The following is an 18,255-nucleotide window of genomic DNA, read 5'->3' as shown; positions in this document are numbered from 1 at the left end:
TTGAATCATTGAGGATGAGAGTTTGATCCTTAAGAGACACTCTTGGGGAGATCTTTGGCCTTTACCACACTTGGATCGACAGGATTGTCTCAAAGATAATACATGTTGTTAAACCAAAAATAGTTATGTTCAAATTATATAAGTGATGATAATTTTTTTGAATTCAATTTCAAAACAAGGACATCAACAAAGTCTTTGGTCTAATAGTAGACAAACTAGATCATGTGAGGTTGATGATACAAGTTCAAACTCTGGAAAAATCATTTGTTGAGCGGGAAACCAACATTCTCAATTTGGTCATCTTTGCTTGAAGAAACCAGCTATTTGCTAACTATGCCAGTGTCCGAAGTGTTACATCCCTTTTTAAAGATACCTCTTAGTTTTTGAAAAATAAAAAGTTATTCTTCAATTACTGTTTATTGATGAAAAAACACTAGAACAAATTTTGACATTTTAAATCTTTTCACAATGCTTACATTCTTATTTTAGATTTTTAGGTGTTTCTTAAACTAAACATTTTTGTTTAACAAAAGCGCAAATAACCAAACCCCAAATTTTAGAAGGCAAGTGTAGCTTAACTTCTTTTCAAGAAAATGTTAGTGAGTGGGAGAGTTTACCCCCACGAGATACACCCTTTATTAGCATCCATGCTAGACAAAACCCTGTGGCAAATTGTCGACAAAATTTTGAAAATTTGAAAGACAGAATCAACAACGCTCTATGCCCTGCAATTCTAGATTTATTTCCTGTTCAAATTCTCATCAGCAGCTAACTATTTTTCTATAGAAAACCAGTTCAAAAGACGAATTCAACAGCAACTAGTGCTTGGCGTGCCTGGTTCAGATGCTTGAAACCTAAATTTCTCAAAATTTGTAGACCATTTGTTCAGTATATCCAGCCTCTTTGAGTATGCCAGAAACCTGCACAAATCAACCATGAAGTGCATCATTTTAGAGATCCAGGAAATAGAATCAGACACACCTTACAAAAATTAATTTCATACCTCTCCCTGTGTCCAGTCCTTGGCCTTTTCACCAGATATATGTTTCATCATCCCAGGGGGACCACACACCTGAAATGCAGGTGATGATTGGGGTATTAACTACTAAACTTTTGAATAAGAAGGAAACTTTGCAACAACCACCACGGCAATCCATTCTCAATAAACCTTACCAACAAAAGCTGAAAACATTAACATTAAATAATACAAAAAAGTAGAAACTTTGACATGAGCCTCTTGATACAAATCAAATTATTTGCTTCAGCCTTCAGAAGTTTAGTGAAAGAACAACAGTCAAGTGTAATGGGCCATAAATTTCCATGGAATGAGCTTCTAGCCTCTTAACATTTGAAGAAGTCTCTTGCATTGAGTCTAAATGCTGAATTTAATAGCCCAAGAACTCCTCGAGTCAAGTAGCATCAGATCCCCTTGGGGACTACCTCATCCTTGGATCAAATCCCATTGAGGTCAGTTTAATTTAACCTCCACCTCTCAACTGCAGGAGGGTTTACTATCTCTAATAGTTAGCAATAATTTTCTCTAATACTTAATGCTACACTACACAAATAGAACAAAAAGAAAAATGTTAATAACTTCCATGGAGGTTTTAAATTATTTGAATACATGAGTAACGACACTAAAAGAAGAGTCTTGTTAAAAATAAAAGTACCATGAGTAATGGTTTTATATTATATTTCTAATTCTGACAAAAAGAAAAAACTCACAAGTATAAGAGTATCATCACTAGGCTCAGGTAAGCCTTTCACAACCACATCCTTTGATATGTAACCTGCACCTCCTCTCCAATTTTTTGTTGGATTATCTACAGTGTAGTATACCTGCAAATTTTGTTGAAAAGGTTTTAATTTATTTAAAAATAATAATGAAGATTGACTAACAATATTAACTTCTCTAAACAAGACTCCAACCTTTAAGTTTGGGTGGCTTGTAGCTAGAACGTCAAGCTTCTGTTTAAGCAGAATGTCATCTGGGGAGACATTGGCGTAAAGCAATGATATCTGTATTTGGACAATGGCAACATAAGCTTTGATATTCTTGTGTTTATGACAAAAGAATTTCTAATACTTCATACATATTACAAAATAACCTAGTGCATAGCCAACAATATGAATCAAGCTCCCAAACAGTTACAACAAATTAAATAAAAATTATTCATAACTTATGTATTTGACTATTATATAAAGACCAGAGAAAGACAAGCTATACATAATGAGGAACGTAATTTAGAGGTTTGCTTCCTACCTTGGTGTTGTCATCAGGATTCTTCAATATAGCCTCAATTATCTGAAGCATAGGAGTAATTCCTGACCCGCCAGCAATCTGAGTGATGAAATAAAACATATGGAGAAAAGGTAATGAAGTAGGTGTAGCACAAGAAAGAAACAATAAGATATTTCTTATGAAGTTAATGCATTCACATCATTCTATTGAAATAAAATACTTCAAAAAAAAAAAGCGAGTTACAACAATAAAGCACATGTTTGGAAGAGAACAGTGCAGGCATTTCAAACACACTTTTGGGGAAAGGAAGTAATGAATTTCTTTCTTTTCCATTTTAAACGCATGTTAGTGACTCTTAAGTTTTAACTGGTTGCCATTACCAAACAATTTTAACTTATATGTTAATGGATATTGAAATGATGATATTGAACACCAGATCCCATCATTGTCAATGTCTACCAGTGTGAAAATGCTTACCATTCCAATATGCTTCTTCATATTAGGAGTATATCTGAGCTTTTCAACAGGCCTGGAAAAATAAACAAAAAATTCTTATACAAATTGAGCTTGGAAAGCATTCTTCTGATCTTGAATTGCTATTGCAAATGACATACCCTTTCACTTCAACCACATCACCTGGTTTTAAGCTGGCAAAATGTTGGCTCATTTTTCCTTCAGGATACACCTGCAGCAAATTGAAAGTCAATCATGGAAGTGCCTCTTTAAAATGACCTTCTAGATGATCAACAAGATGAGAAAAGCAATGATCCCCCCCTCCGCCATAAATGATGACGTACCTTGATTAACAAATCAAAATATCCCTTGGATTCTGGATCCGATATAGGGGTATACCTGAAGATTCAGACACAAGCACCCTCCTAAATTAATCTCCATGAAGCATTAATAGTAAGCAAGAAATTACTAGTATCTAAAGCATGATCTTGAATTGAGTGGAAAGTTTAGTATTTTATTGTTTTCTGACCTTCCCAGGACAACACCTTCTCCGTCTGCCAAATGTAAATAGTAATAGCAATAATATACAACCCTTCAGTTGTATACATGTACTAAAGCCAAATACAAATTGTATATCACATAGCGTTTCTGATGAATCTAGGGGAAGATTCACACGAAGAAAACTCCTAGGCCTTTCCAACCTTATGCTTCAGAAGTATCTGAATCAACATAATTTATTACTTCTGGTGAAATGTACTTCTTGCAGTATCTATTTTTGAAGTAATTTTACAATGCTAGCCGTACTTATAATTGTTAAATACTACTATTCTACAACTTTCTATTTCTTTTATGATTTATAGTCAAAGTAACTGTTAGAATACAAAAAGATAATCTTCTCTACGCTTCATAACTTTAAAGAACTTCGTTGTTCATATCTCTAGTCAATGTGAGACTTTAACATCAATGTGAGACTTTAACACACCCGGTCACGCCTAGGGCTGGACATCCGGAGCGTGGGATTGCAGACTTATCTCTAGTAAATGTCTTAATTTTAACACATTCTCTCACCCAAGGTTGGACATTAGGAGAGTGAAGATTGCAGACTTGATATTTATGAAAATGACCTCATGTCCATCTTGAGATATCTATAAAGCCCGATTGACTTCAAAAATTGATATTATTTTTACCTAGCACAACTAGGACAGGTTGATTCTTGAACTTTAAACTTCTACGGGTGGCCCAATAAAGAGGGGCCTGATTGATTATCCGAGACAGCGAGACTGTAGCAAGGCCAAACTCCAGGATTACGAAGGGCTAGCTGATTTGGCCAAGGAAAATGTACAAAAGAAAAGCTAAATATAATACTATCTTATAAGGCAGAAAATAAAATATACGGCGCCCTCCAATCTGAGTTTATTTAATTTTTCATAGCTAAATTCACTTGATCAGGTCAACAACATAAGTGGTAGAAATGCACATCATATGAATGACTTTCATAGAAATTCATCACCAACAATGCTAGGGTTAAGAGTGATTTCAATTTTCAACAAGCATTTTGAAAAGCTTTATTAATTAACCACACTAGGCTGTCATTGACAGACAGAAAATTAAGGACAGTGAAAACTGAAAGCAAATGAAACCCACAATTTAAGAGAGTACTATTTTAATGTTAGAACAGTTGTGAAGATTATAGACTGAAGACGGCCTGACCGTTACCGGATCAGGTGCCATAATAAAGGAGGAGCTGGAGATAAAGTACACTCTCAACAGGAAAACTTACGGGCGTACGACATATTTTGGTTTTCCTTCTGCATCTTGTCCCAATGGAGCCCTGTAATTATAAAGATGCTTTTGAGTCCATAGAGTAGTCAAAACAAATTATATGGTACCAATAGCAAAACCATGAGTGATTGAAAATCTATCACACCTGGTAAGAAGGCAAGAAGCAATATCCAAACCCAACTTCTTAGTGGGATCAAACGAAAACCTGAGGAACAGTCACAGAGAAACAGATTAACAAATATAAGATTAAACCTGTTAAGGCATTTCCACACATGAAAATTAAATACTAATCAGAATATTGAGTTCACTTTGTATTTGATAACAAATACGTCCAACATTGGTTAATTCACGTCATGTATGATCTCTAAATTAGCAGCTAACGATTTTGAATTAGTACATGTGATGATAAGCATTTCAGTTTTGTACTTGGTTAACAAGCACTTTTACCAATAATATAATATAAAACCAATCAGGTGTCTTCATCCAATAGTTTATCTGTTTATGGTTTTAGGATAGTTGGTTCATAACATCAGGACCTTTGTGACTAAGTGGTCTGGAGTTCAATCATTGTCGCCCCTCTTTATTCTAATAAAAAGTTGAATTCCAGCATAAAGGTACTGGGTCTATGAATTGTTAATGCTTCATGCACAATGGACTCGTGCATGACAGGGTGTGTTAAAAAATTATATTATTATTCGTGTTTGTTCACCCAATAGCTCACCCAAGACTAAATATAAAGCATAATTGCTCCTCTCATGGAAGCTCATACCCAGATTTCTCATAGAATTCTAGAACATGGATTTAGGGATATACCATGGTGAGTTTGGGAGTGAGATCACAAAGATTCTTGGCTTAAAACGGTTTTGATCTTTCTAAATATTGTAATTTCACCATTTGGTCCCCCCCTTTTCTAAATTAAAAAAAATAGTCTTTCATAATTCTTTTTTCTTTTGCATAAGGTCTCTTTGTTAGTTTTCCATTTCTATCACTGTTTTAAGTGCATATGTTGCATCCTACATGGAGATTATAGTTCCTATGATGAGTATTATAATTTGGTTGATTATGTGGAACACTACATTTGCATTTAAAGAACATATGAAATAGAAAACTAAGGGACCTTTTGAAAAAGAATCTTTTTCATACAAGATTAGTTTGTAAATTTTAAAAATAAACTTGTCATTGTAATATTATCAGAGATTTAAAACATATTTAAGCAGAGATTCGGCCAGCTAGAGCATCACTATAGCTCCAAAAGACACCTGATACTGTTATTTATTTGAGTACTAATCATCTTAACGAACAGTGTTTTATAGGTTCAGGCCCATAGAAGGATACGAGGGGCACTGCTAAGTTCAGTTTTAAGAGGGATTGGGATTAACTGTCTCTCTGGAGGATACATTCTCACATTCCATTCCATTTGAGTAACACATAAACAACTAGTTGAAAGAGCTAAACAAATTTACAGGAGAAAAACAAAATAACAGCATCAGATGAATACAAAGTCACAACTAATACATTTAACAAGATATGGTGATGCATTTTAAAGATATGCATAAGGACATACCTGAACAACTGAGTATTGTGACTAACCCTAGCAGTATCTTGCAACTTAAATTCAAGCCACTTATCAGGATTAAGCGCTGCAAAAGAAAAAAAACCAGAATCCTCCTTGTCACACATTGAAAGTGTAAGGAAATCACAAAATCACAATGCAAGCCAGAAAACAAGCATTCAAAGTCATTTCTTCGCAGCGAAACCTCTATGTTGCAGAACAATCCCAAAACCTTAACCACTTCCATTAGATAAATATAAAATGCTGCCATCACAAATTCACAATATCACATCTCACAGGGTTAAAGAGTTCCCACGATTATATATTTACTCACCAATATCTCTTTTAGTTTCCTCTTCTGCAATTTGTTCAGAGTGAACCTGCAAAACAATCACCACCATGAAAACTTGACCATTGTGTTAATCTTCATTCACATGACAAACAATCGATTACCATAAAGAAGAAACACAACAAAGAGAAACCAAATTGAACAAGTAATCAAGCTCATCTAATCACCAGAACAAAAACCCTATGCGATGAAGAGGGAAGTTACCAAGTAGGGAGAGGAAGAGCAGTAAAAGAGGGAGGCGGCGCCGGAAATGGCAGCAATCGCCGTGAAGGGTAGCCGGAAAGAGGAGGAGTTGTTGTTGTTGGATTGGCCGCCGCCGGCGCTGAATCTGAAGGCGATCGGAGTGGCCTTCGCAACCCTCCGCATGAAAAACGCCATTTCGATTCAGAAATTTGTCAGACTAGTCGCTTTATCAGATTCCAGAAGTGAGGACTACACTCTACACTGATCGGTCGTGATTTTCACTTATATTGAAAAAATTATTTAAGTAAAAAAAAAAGTGTTCATCTAAATCTAAATAGTATAAAAGAGAACCTAAAAGATGGTAAGTTTTGACACTTGATATCCATTTGGAGATGTTTCAACTATTTTTCTAGGATTAAAAAAAATCATAAAGAAATTAGTATTACTACTTTAGGAAACTTCAAAGTGCCACTTTTGATAATTGGAATTAAGTTGAGGTAGCCAGGTAATAAGCCATCTTATTTATTTATATTTTGAATTATTTTAATCAGTTTAATGCCTCCTATTAATGACTTTAAACTATTACTTTGACTAAAAAAACTCACCTCAATAATGCCCAATCAAATTTAATCGTGATTAAGTCCCATTTGAAAAGTTCAAAAAAAAAAAAGTCTCAATTGAATTGTACTTATGTTTTCTACCCAATTCAATGTATATGGAAAATTGAAATGAAACTAGCCAATCAATTTTAGATGTTATTATATCCATTTTGAATTCTAGATATCTGATAATTAAACAAAATTGCCTCCTATACTAACCAATGACATGCCACTATCAAATTTATTTGAAAAAATTCATCTCTTTTCAAAATCTCATTTAAAACTCATAATCTCTCTACATTATTTAACAACTCACTTGATTGGTTTGTTTTTCCCAACCCAAATACACATGAACGTAAATGTTCAACTATAAATTGCTTCCAATAATCTTACTTTCCTATCAATCCTTCTCACTTCATCACTTCTCTGCACCCATTTGGTTAGTTAGTTCTATCTTCTCCCTTCCTCTGTTGTGTTGAAGTTTTAATTTTTACTTTTCTTTTTGACAGGAAAACGAAAATCAATATGTTGTTCTTCTTCCTCAATCGTCTAAAACGCATCAAGGTTTGATTTTTAATATTTTTCCCACTATTTCATTCCTCTTTTATTCTTCTTCTCTGTTGTTCTTCTTCCTCATTCTTTTTTCCTAATTGATGTATATATTGATTTCTCTTTCATTTTACTGTATTTTGGTTGAGTCTTTTGATAGCATATTTACCTTTCTCATCACAATTTTTTTTTCAAATTGTAGTTTGGTTGGACATTTATTATTGAATCTACATGCTATTTTGGAGACTATTGTTTGTAACTTCTTATTAACGGTGTTGTTTGTAGCTTGATTCTTCGTGAAAGTTGAATAAAATGAGAACTGAAAGGAGTGGTCCAGTACAGTGTTTTGGATAATTTTGAAGTTTTTCCAAATGTTTGGGTGTTTGGCGCTTTGTGGACTTTACTCTTTCTCTTGAGTTTCAAATTGTTGGAGATTTCCATAATCAAGGATGGTTCATTGCAGGTTTGAATTTTAGATTTTGATGGCCAACTTTTTTTTATCAATTTGTTTTTCTTTACAGATTTAAATTTGTGATAAGAACAAATTTTAGAGGTTTTTGTTATCTTAAACTGATTATGTCATTTACCAAAAAAAACTGATTATGTTATTTTACTCTCTTAATTTTTAACTCAACAACGTTTTTTTCTCCCTCATCACTCTTGAACTTTTATTTTTTTCTACATTTCCTCCTTTCCTCCTCTTTTTCTGTTGTTCTTCTTCCTCATTCTTTTACCTTATATTTCCTGATTTCTTCTTTTTTATTTGAGATTTTGAAGACTTCAACTTTGAGCTTATTTGTTTCTATTTATTGATAATGCTTTACTCTTACTCTCACTGTTTTGTGTTAAAATGCATCTTCAAATGCAAAGATACAAATGTGATGTTTATGGGAACACGTCTTTGCATATTGTGGGCTAACTTAAGGGTTTTTAATAGCTAGCTTAAGTATCTATTTGGCAGCAATTGATAAATTTTGATTCACTATTTTGGTTATGATTTAATCAATGTATTTGGAATATGCTTATGTAGTGTTTATTTCATTATACTTTCATCTATATTTTTACATATTGAGTCTATAAACCCTGAGATTGCTGATGTGTTTTTAGTTTTTAATGGATGATTTGGAACCGGACCCTTTGAGAATATTGAATGACAGAGAATGGGAGATGAAGTTTGTGTTTTGTGCGTCAGGCAACAAGGCTTGGATGAATTGAAAGCTCTTTTGATGGTTGATTCACGAATTTTAGAGGAGGTTTTTTGAACAGCTGTGACATTTGTTGTTATATCCTCTGCTATATATGTTGTTATGTTGTGGTGTCATGACATTTATTAAATTTTGGCTTTGGGTAAGGTGATTTAGGGCTCGTTTGGCACGCCGTATTAGGCATGATAGTATAAGCTTATACAATACATTATGAGTTTATCCATTGTTTGGTGATGACATTGTATTGTATAAGCTTATCCATTAAAGTCCCCTTATACATTAAAATGACGTATTATTTAATCCATCATGTGAGTGATGGATAAGGCATGATAAGGTTGTGATGTATAAGTCACCATCACCACCACCCTCTATTGCTGCCAACTTACACCATCATTGGCACCACCACCGCCACCACCCGATCACCGTCGCCGCCGCCACCACCACCGCCGCCGCCCTACCGCCACCACCACCATAATCACCGCCACCACAACCCTATCGCCACCACCACCATAATCGCCGCCACCACTTTATTGCCACTACCGACACCACAACCACCACCCTATCGCCACCACCACCACCATTGCCTCCACCCTCCACCGTCGCCGCCACCTTACTAAGCCGCCACCGCCTTACCACCACCACCACACTCTATCGTCGCCAACACCACAACCACCATTGCTGCCACCACCGCCACCACCCGATCACCACCACTGCCACCACCGCCACCGCCGCCGCCCTACCGCCACCACCGACACCACAACCACCACCCTATCGCCACCACCACCATAATCGTCGTCACCACTCTATTGCCACCACCGCCACTACCGACACCACAACCACCACCCTATCGCCACCACCACCACCATTGCCTCCACCACCGCCTTACCACCACCACCACCACCCTATCATCGCCACCACCACAACCACCATCGCTGCCACCACCACCACCAACCTATCTCCACTGTCACCACCACCGCCACCAACACCAACCTACCACCATTGCCACCACCACCACCAACCTACCACTACTTCCATCACCACCGCCACCACCGTTATAATCACCTCCATATTTGATTTTTATTATATACCATTATTCAATACTTCATTAAACATAAAATTGCATTAATTTAAACGATATGGTAAATTATACAGAGTATGTCCAAACGCTGGATAGTATAAGAAAGTTATCAGGGCTTATACTATCAGGCCTAATACTATCAGGTCTTATACTATCAGGCCTTATACTATACGTCGCACCAAACGAGCCCTTAGTTTAAAAAGTGATGGGCTTTGGAACACTATTTGTGTGCTACTAAAGTTTTGTACTGTACTTGGTATAAGATCTATCCATCTTATATATTAATCATGTTTTAGGTGTATGGTTAACATCAGTCTTGGTATTTTTACTGGATATGTATGTTGGTGCATATATGCAAGCATGTATTTTTTGCTTTATGTGGGTGATGTTTGGTAGATCCTAGATTTATTCAAGGATATTTGTCCTATCCGTAGTGATTAATTAGAAGTGTGTTCTCATGGATATTCAATTTTTAACGGAAATTATAATAAATGAATATATGTAGCTTATATTTATTTATGTTTAAGTTACATATTAAAAAGTTCATACAGGAATAAACATTTTGCATTAAAATACTTTCAAGTTTAAACTAATAGAATCCATTTGTAAAATCAAGTGCTAGATGCTTTTTTTTTTCAAAGAAATCAATTTCACCAAAGAAATATAAAAAAATCGATAGTACTTCCAATCTTTATGGTTTAAATTTACAAATAATCAAGATAGAAAATCTTTGATATAATTAATACTATTAGAGATGTTAACCGTTTTCTTTCCAAGTATTTGAACTTCGAAAATAACAACTAACTATTATGTGTATCTCTTACTTAAAAATTCTTTGGTGAAAAATTGTTTTTAAAAAGTACGAATTTTAAAAATATTTGGAGTCTTGTGCATAATAAATTTTGGACACAAATATAGAGAGCTATTAAATATTGAGAGAGCTGTTCAAAAAAAATTGAGAGAGCTATTAAATGCTGGTTTAATATAAACTAAATTGATTGATTATAAAGCAATTAACTCGAGTATTTCGCATTTTATTTTTCAAATTGTGCAATCTGAGCCACACGATCTGTAATTATCCTGGAGCTGATTAATGCATTATTTGGGGAACATTTTGAAATTAAACCTTTTACATTTTCAAAAACAGTATTAGTACATTTTCCAAACATTTTAAATAATTTAAGAGTAGATATACATAAGTATTATAATTTGATTGTGAATGTAGGGTTCCCACGGGGAAATAGAGAAAAATATATAAAACTATGATAAATATGTCGTGCTATTTACCATGGTATCTTCGATAAAATTTTCTACATAAGTTTATGCTATATGCTATTTTCAGACTTTTTAAATAATTTTAAGGGAATATATAGGGAATAATATTTTCAGTTATATTTATTTATGTTTAAGGTACATATTAAAAAACTCATACGGGGAGGAACATTTTGCATGAAAATGCTTTCAAGTTGAAACTAATAGAAAATTGTTTTGTTTTTTATCATTTTAGTACTTTACTCATACTTTTTAAAAAGAGTAGATATACATAAGCGTTATAATTTGATTGTGAACATAGGGCTCTCACAGGGATATAGGGAAAAATAAACATATTTCGTGTATATTTATTAATTATATAGTAAAAAGCTCATACATGAGTAACATTTTACTTGCAACATAAATATATACAAAATTGAATTGATTTTTCAAAACTTAACTATTTGATGCAGTAAATAAATACAAAAAGTGCTTTCACGCCCATTTGTGGAAAAGTTGTGAAAAATGTTACCTTATGAATAATCTTGATCTTGGTTTCATAAACTGACTCATTGATCTCTTCTTATGACCCCCAATAGAATATACACCGTCTTTCTTTGAAATAAATTTTCTTTTTTGGTTATTTATCTCTTATAGGGATAGTGATCATGGTTTGGATTAGACAAATTTTGCTTACCTGTTGTGAGGTAAAGTAAGAGTTAAGGTTCTACCTGATTTGAAAAAGCCTTGAGCAAATATGCTTATCCACTCTTTCAAACACCCTCCGGCCATTCATGATTTCTAATATGTACACTTTTGTCTCTCACCTTGGTATGATGATATGACTACATAATTACAAATTAATAGCAGAGCTACAAGTTCAAAAACACTGAAATTGGTACACCTAAAAGTTAATGTGGTTTCCTATATCTATTGATAGATCTACTGATCTATATTTGTTTTACACGCAATATGATAGTCTATTGTTACTAAAAGCTCTCTTTATTTGGCATGAATCAGGTTAGAAGATCTACTTGCTTACATTGATTGGCAAACAGAAGCCAAGTTACGTGAAATAAGGTTTTGCTGGTGCAAATAATTGCCGGTAGAAACGGCTCTAAAGAAGGAAGATTTTCAATTAAATTTTATAAATAAAATATTTTTTATGTATGACCGTATTGATACATTAATCAACTGGTAAAATATTTAAGCTAACTCAAATACTAACATTTTTATTAATTTCAAATAAACTTCTTAAAAATTAAAAGTTGATAATTTTGTAACTATTTTAGCATAGGAAATTATGAATAATTATTCTGATTTTTAAATATTATTGTAATATTATATAATATTCTAATCTTATTAATTTTGAATTTTTAAAATTTCTTCATGTTTTGACCAGAAATAACTTTTAATTATTATTATTGCTGTCAAGAAATATCTAATTCAGATATTTTACTAATTCAGATGATGGAGTTATAATTAAATATTTTTAGAAGTAAAAATATATTAAACTATGATAAATATGTCGTGCTATTTTCCACGGTATTTATTAGACATTTTCGATAAAATAAGTTTATGTTATATGCAATTTTCAGACTTTTTAAATGATTTTAAGGGAATATATATAGAAGCATTATAATTTAATTGTGAAAATTCGGAAGCCAGATGAGAGAACATTTTCACTTATATTTATTTATGTTTAAGTTACATATTAAAAAACTCATACGGGGAGGAACATTTTGCATGAAAGTGCTTTCAAGTTGAAACCAATAACATAACAATATGAAATTTTGACGACAATTGGAATAAATGAACATATATAGCTTATATTATTTTATGTTTAGGTTTTTCGATGAGAAACTAAAATAAATTATTGAGTCGCTAAATTCAAATTTTATAAGCATCCAATCAGCATAACAATCTCACAACATAGATTAATTCAGCCTCCAAATGAACAAGTTGTTGGAATAACAAGTCATTTATACATATACACACACACACACACACACACACACACACACACACACACACATAGAGAGAGAGAGAGAGAGAGAGAGAGAGAGCAATTAGTCAATATTTGTTAATGTTTAGGTTCAATAAAAAAAGGCTGATACGAAGAGGAACATTTTTAAATATTTTTATGAGTAGATATACAGAAACATTACAAGTTAGTTCTACGAGATCAGAAAAACAAAAGATTTTACTGTGAATTGGTTTGGAGCACAAGAAAAGAGTCTGAGTGCACCTTCAAGAAGGGGTGGAAAAAATTCATCAAAGCGAATAACATTACAGAGAATCATTATGTTTGGTTTGGAATTTATAAAGATGATCCACACATTATTCATGTTAGAGTCATGAACAAATTAATTTCGTGAATAAATTCTTCAACCAGAGTCAATTATGGAATTTTTTTTATTATGTTTTATATTAATTATTATATCATAAACAAATTAATCAAATAAAAATTATATTTATAGTTTTTTTTTCATTTATAAAAAATAAATAATTCTATATATTAAAAACAATTTATTATGGACTGGGTGAGCCCCTAAGGTCCCTCGCCCAGGATGCTCACACTTAATCACGGGATAGACCCAGATCTTTTGGGCATCGCACCCCGAGGCCCAACTGGCCCCTTAGGACAAACTAAAGGCGCGAAGGCCCAACTCAGCCCCTATAAATAGGGGGAAGTACCAATTGTAAGGGACTCTTAGCTCATTTGGCAATAACAACATTCAAATTCAGTTATATTTTCTCTCTCTAAACAATTAGGAGTTCATCTCTCTAAAATTTCCGATCACACTCCACACACTCTAGGCACCATGCCTTGATTCTATGTTCTTGACCGGAACATATTATATACTCAGAAATATGTCCCCGTGCATCGGCACGGGTATACATACTAGTACAATATAAAAGAGAACCTAAAAGATGGAAAGTATTGACACTTGGCAGGCATTAGGATAGGTTTCAAGCATTTTTTCAAGAATAAAATAAATCAAAAAAAAATGTTAATTCCACTTTTGGAAAGTTGAGAGGGGCATCTTTGCTAATTGTTTTTTTATCTAAGGGTAGCCATGTAATAGCACCTACAAATTATTTTATTTTCGAAATATTTTTAACCTTAAATTTGACTAACATTCATTATTTATTCACATTAATTATCCACTACCTACTTCTAAGCCAATCAATATTTAACAACTTAAACCATTTAAAAAATCTGATCACAATAATAAAAAGCACTACCAAGTTATTGACCAATCATATTTTTTCTGATAAATAAATTCAACCATGATTTTAACTATAATAAAAACCACCTCATTCAAGGCCAATCAGATTTAAGAATCATTAATTCCCATTTGAAACCCTCTTTATTTCCTTTATGATTTCTTTTTATTTTAAACGTGTCTTTTTCTTATCTAACTCACCATCTCCTAATTTCATATTGTTTATAATAATAAATAGAAAATAGAGTCTCCCAATCTGACCAGTAGTAAATAGCGAATGGCACATCTCATCTATTTTATACAATCACGTGCCTAATAATGGTCTTGGAAATAAATCCAATGATATTAATTGTCCATATTCCCTAGACATGATTTGAAAATATGTGTTAAATTTTTTAGATTCTATCGCCTATTACTTTGATTGGTATATTTTGCCAACCCACTTTAATACAATTCATGAGGGTTCACCTATAAATAACCCATGATCTTTAGGGTTCAAAACATTAATCCTTCTTTCTCCAATAGTCTGTGTTTTCAGTTTTGTATTTTTATATATTTTTGTCTCATCTTTCTCACAATTTTTGTTGTTGTTATGAATTATTTGCTTCTCCTTGCATCAGATTTCGTACTCAACAAAGGTTACCATGCATGAATGCGGAAATCCCCTAATAAGGAGCAAAATCTGAAATCTCTGCACACCGGGATGTTTGTTGAAGTATATCGTGAGTTTGAATTTTTACTGGCATTCTCCATATTTTCATGATATATATTGACTCGCACCAGTTCTAATGCATGAAATCTCCCTATTTTCATGATATATATGGTGCCATCAGTATGTGTTCAAACATATTTACTTACTATGTGTGGTTTGATCCCATGATAAATTCATTCCGCGTAATGCCATGGAATCAACTTTAGTAGCATATCCAAAGAATTGTATGATGAAGCTAACAATCATTCACCCGGATCAAATGTGAAGTGATCAGCATCCATCTACTACCCTTTGTTGATTAACCCATCAATCATATCTTGAGAATTAATGTCAATATATATGACTTCACTACTCCATTGTTTTCAATCTAGCATGATAAGGCCGGTGTCTTAAATCTATATTTGAGAAACTTCAATTCTATTGTTTCACTCTCTTTTCAAGCTATTGATTTATATTTTAAATTCCTTTATTTTCTCACTTCTCAAGCTTCTATCCCATTTACTTTTTAATTTTTTAAGGCTCTTCATTTACGAAACTAGGAAAGATTTTTTCCTCTTATGCATTGTTTTCTTTTTTTTTATCTGTTTTGTTTCAAATTCGGTTGTGATTGGTAATTTGATCTAGGTTTTCAGTCTCTGCGCCTCTCAAAGGTTAGGGTTTCTGGTTTTTGAGAAGCTAATTGCAGAGGGAGGGAAAGGAAATGGCAAGTGGAGTAGCTAGCTCTACCTGATATAGCATACCTTGAATTCTTGGGAAGCCAAATCTTTGGAAACCTAAAACAATTGGCATAACAATTGTGTTTCATGGGGGGTTCAAATTGATCTTGATGTTATAATGTTCTTAGTGAAGTTATATATGTACTTCGCTTTCCCTTCTAAATTAAATTCAATTGTCTACGGTATACTTTCCTTTCTATTGTTTTTGTGAATTAGTTGAATATGTTTTATACATAATAATCATAATTGGAATTAATAACCTGCTAAGAGTAAACAGATTATAAGGTGTTCGTGAAGGCAATCAGTTTTGAAAGAACAATATTTCGAGATCATTGCCCGATTTGTCTCATGTTGGAGATTGGTCAAAGTTCACGGGCTCTCTCCTTCACCCCTTTCCTTGGCATATACAATAAGCTATACAACATTTTAGTGGAATCTGTTGTGAATTTTCAAAGAATTGTGTTTGCTCTTATTTCACAGTGTGTAATTGGGGATGCAAAGAAAGGGAATAAAATAGCTGATGATGCTGGCCATGGCTTCCATTAATGGCTAATCTTATCAATGATTTTATTTTTTGGGACAATATATCTCATTGTTTTGCAGGACTTGGACAATTTCTTTGATGTTTTTATTCCTAAATTTTTGTTTTCTTTCAGTTTTGTTAAATTTTGATTTAATGTGCTTTTTTTGTCTCAATTCTATGATCATCTTATTTTTCTGAAGTTTCTCCGTACCTTCAAAGTAGCACTAATTTTCTGTCTAATAGATGATACAGGTTCTACGCTGATGAATTAAAAAAATTATGTAAAGATATCAACGGGGATAGTGTTGTAGTTGAAGTTTAGAGGGAGTTATGACTATCATTGTATGTTACTAATGTGATATGGTGATTGATATTCAAAAATATGTTTTGTGGAAGAAAAGTATTATGACAGTGGAGCATGAATGTAGATGTACTAGATTTATTGGAATTTTTTTTTTCAAGTTAAAATTTATATCGTAAAGAATTTTTATCATTATTTGATAACTATTTTCAAAAATATTAAAATAGTTTTAGAAGGAAATTAATTAATAGTATCATAAATTAGAAGGTAAAACTGGAAAGCTTCCACAGGGGATTAAATGATTTTTTTTTCATAACTTTAAAACTTAGATTTTTTTCACGCCGGATCGGAATAAATTAACAAATATAATCTATTTATTTATGAATAAATTAATTAAGAATATCATAAGAAGGTAAAACTATAAAGCTTCCACGGGGGACTAAAAGATTTTTTTTCATAACTTTAAAACTTATAATTTTTTTCACGTGGCATTGAAATAAATTAACAAATATAGTCTATTATTTATGAAGAAATTAATTAAAAGTATTAGAAGGTAAAACTAGAAAACTTCCATGGGGACTAAAATATTTTTATTCATAACTTTAAAATATTCTAGAATCAAAAATCAAAAATTAAAAAATAAATTTTATTATAATTTTTTTAGTACATCGGATCGGATGATTATTATAATTTTTGTTTAGTTTTTGAATTATAAATTTTACCATTTATGTCAGCTATATTGTGGTTGGATATATTAAAAAGTTTTTTTTGTCCTCAAATGATAGCTAAAGTGGTAAGAGCTAGGGGACATGTGGGTTGGGTGTGGGAGGTCCTGGAATCAATCCCCAAATGTGCAATTTATGTTTCCGATGTACAATTGTTTTTCTGAAACTAAAATTTAAACATTATAGCTATATAGAATAAAAAAATATTTATAAAGATATATAAAAAATATAGAATTTATATACTTTGGTATATTTGTCAATATTTTAATTTTTTGATTTTCCACTATAGTTAACAGAAAGTTTAAATAAATTTTAGTAAACAGGTTATATTTTTGATTTTTCATCCTTGGACCGTATTTATTTTTAAATGAATGTAAAGTGCATTTTTTACAATTTTATTGTGAAAATAGGGATCTCACGAAGAAGAATATTTATATTAAAATATTTTACAGTTAAAAAAAATTAAAGAAATTTTTTAATATAATTTAATATTCTCTTCCATAAAAAGTACTAAAATTGTTTTTAGTTAAACTAATAGAATTTTGATGTTAAAATTAAGTTGAAACTAATATTATTTTAGTACTTTTTACATACTTTTAAATAATTTTAAGAGAAGATATACAAAACCATTTTAATTTGATTGTAAAAATATAGATTACATGGGGAAGAACATTAAATTTTTTTATAATTTTCAATATAATTTTTTAATTTTTTTATATGTTTAAAAGTATTTATATATATATATATATATATAAAAGAAATGTTGAAGGAATTGGAATAAATGAACATATATAGCTTATATTCA

At 32.3% G+C, this 18,255-nt stretch overlaps 1 protein-coding gene across 1 annotated transcript; it reads right to left on the bottom strand.

Annotated features, from left to right (window-relative positions):
• Nucleotides 1–554: 554 nt before the first annotated feature.
• On the bottom strand, nucleotides 555–6,857 carry LOC130711736 (NADH-cytochrome b5 reductase-like protein). Its single transcript, XM_057561457.1, has 13 exons — nucleotides 6,583–6,857; nucleotides 6,364–6,409; nucleotides 6,042–6,117; nucleotides 4,623–4,682; nucleotides 4,476–4,526; nucleotides 3,040–3,094; nucleotides 2,857–2,927; nucleotides 2,720–2,771; nucleotides 2,264–2,341; nucleotides 1,930–2,019; nucleotides 1,726–1,839; nucleotides 1,004–1,072; nucleotides 555–920 (listed from the first exon to the last, which is right to left on the bottom strand). The coding sequence occupies exons 1-13, from the start codon at nucleotides 6,754–6,756 to the stop codon at nucleotides 864–866; spliced, it is 993 nt and encodes a 330-aa protein (XP_057417440.1). The 5' UTR covers nucleotides 6,757–6,857; the 3' UTR covers nucleotides 555–863.
• Between the last annotated feature and the right edge of the window lie 11,398 nt (nucleotides 6,858–18,255).

This window comes from Lotus japonicus, chromosome 4, assembly GCF_012489685.1.
Source record: "Lotus japonicus ecotype B-129 chromosome 4, LjGifu_v1.2".
In the NCBI taxonomy this organism is placed as follows: Eukaryota; Viridiplantae; Streptophyta; class Magnoliopsida; order Fabales; family Fabaceae; genus Lotus; species Lotus japonicus.
This window is presented reverse-complemented; position numbering and strand designations above follow the sequence as displayed.

Bases quoted from the DNA above. Each gene is read 5' to 3' on its own strand.
- LOC130711736 (XM_057561457.1), bottom strand. From the start codon at position 6,756: ATGGCGTTTTTCATGCGGAGGGTTGCGAAGGCCACTCCGATCGCCTTC. The intron at 6,410-6,582 runs GTAACTTCCCTC...ATTGTTTTGCAG, and splicing joins GCTCTTCCTCTCCCTACTTG to GTTCACTCTGAACAAATTGC. The intron at 2,928-3,039 runs GTACGTCATCAT...AATTTGCTGCAG, and splicing joins ATTTTGATTTGTTAATCAAG to GTGTATCCTGAAGGAAAAAT.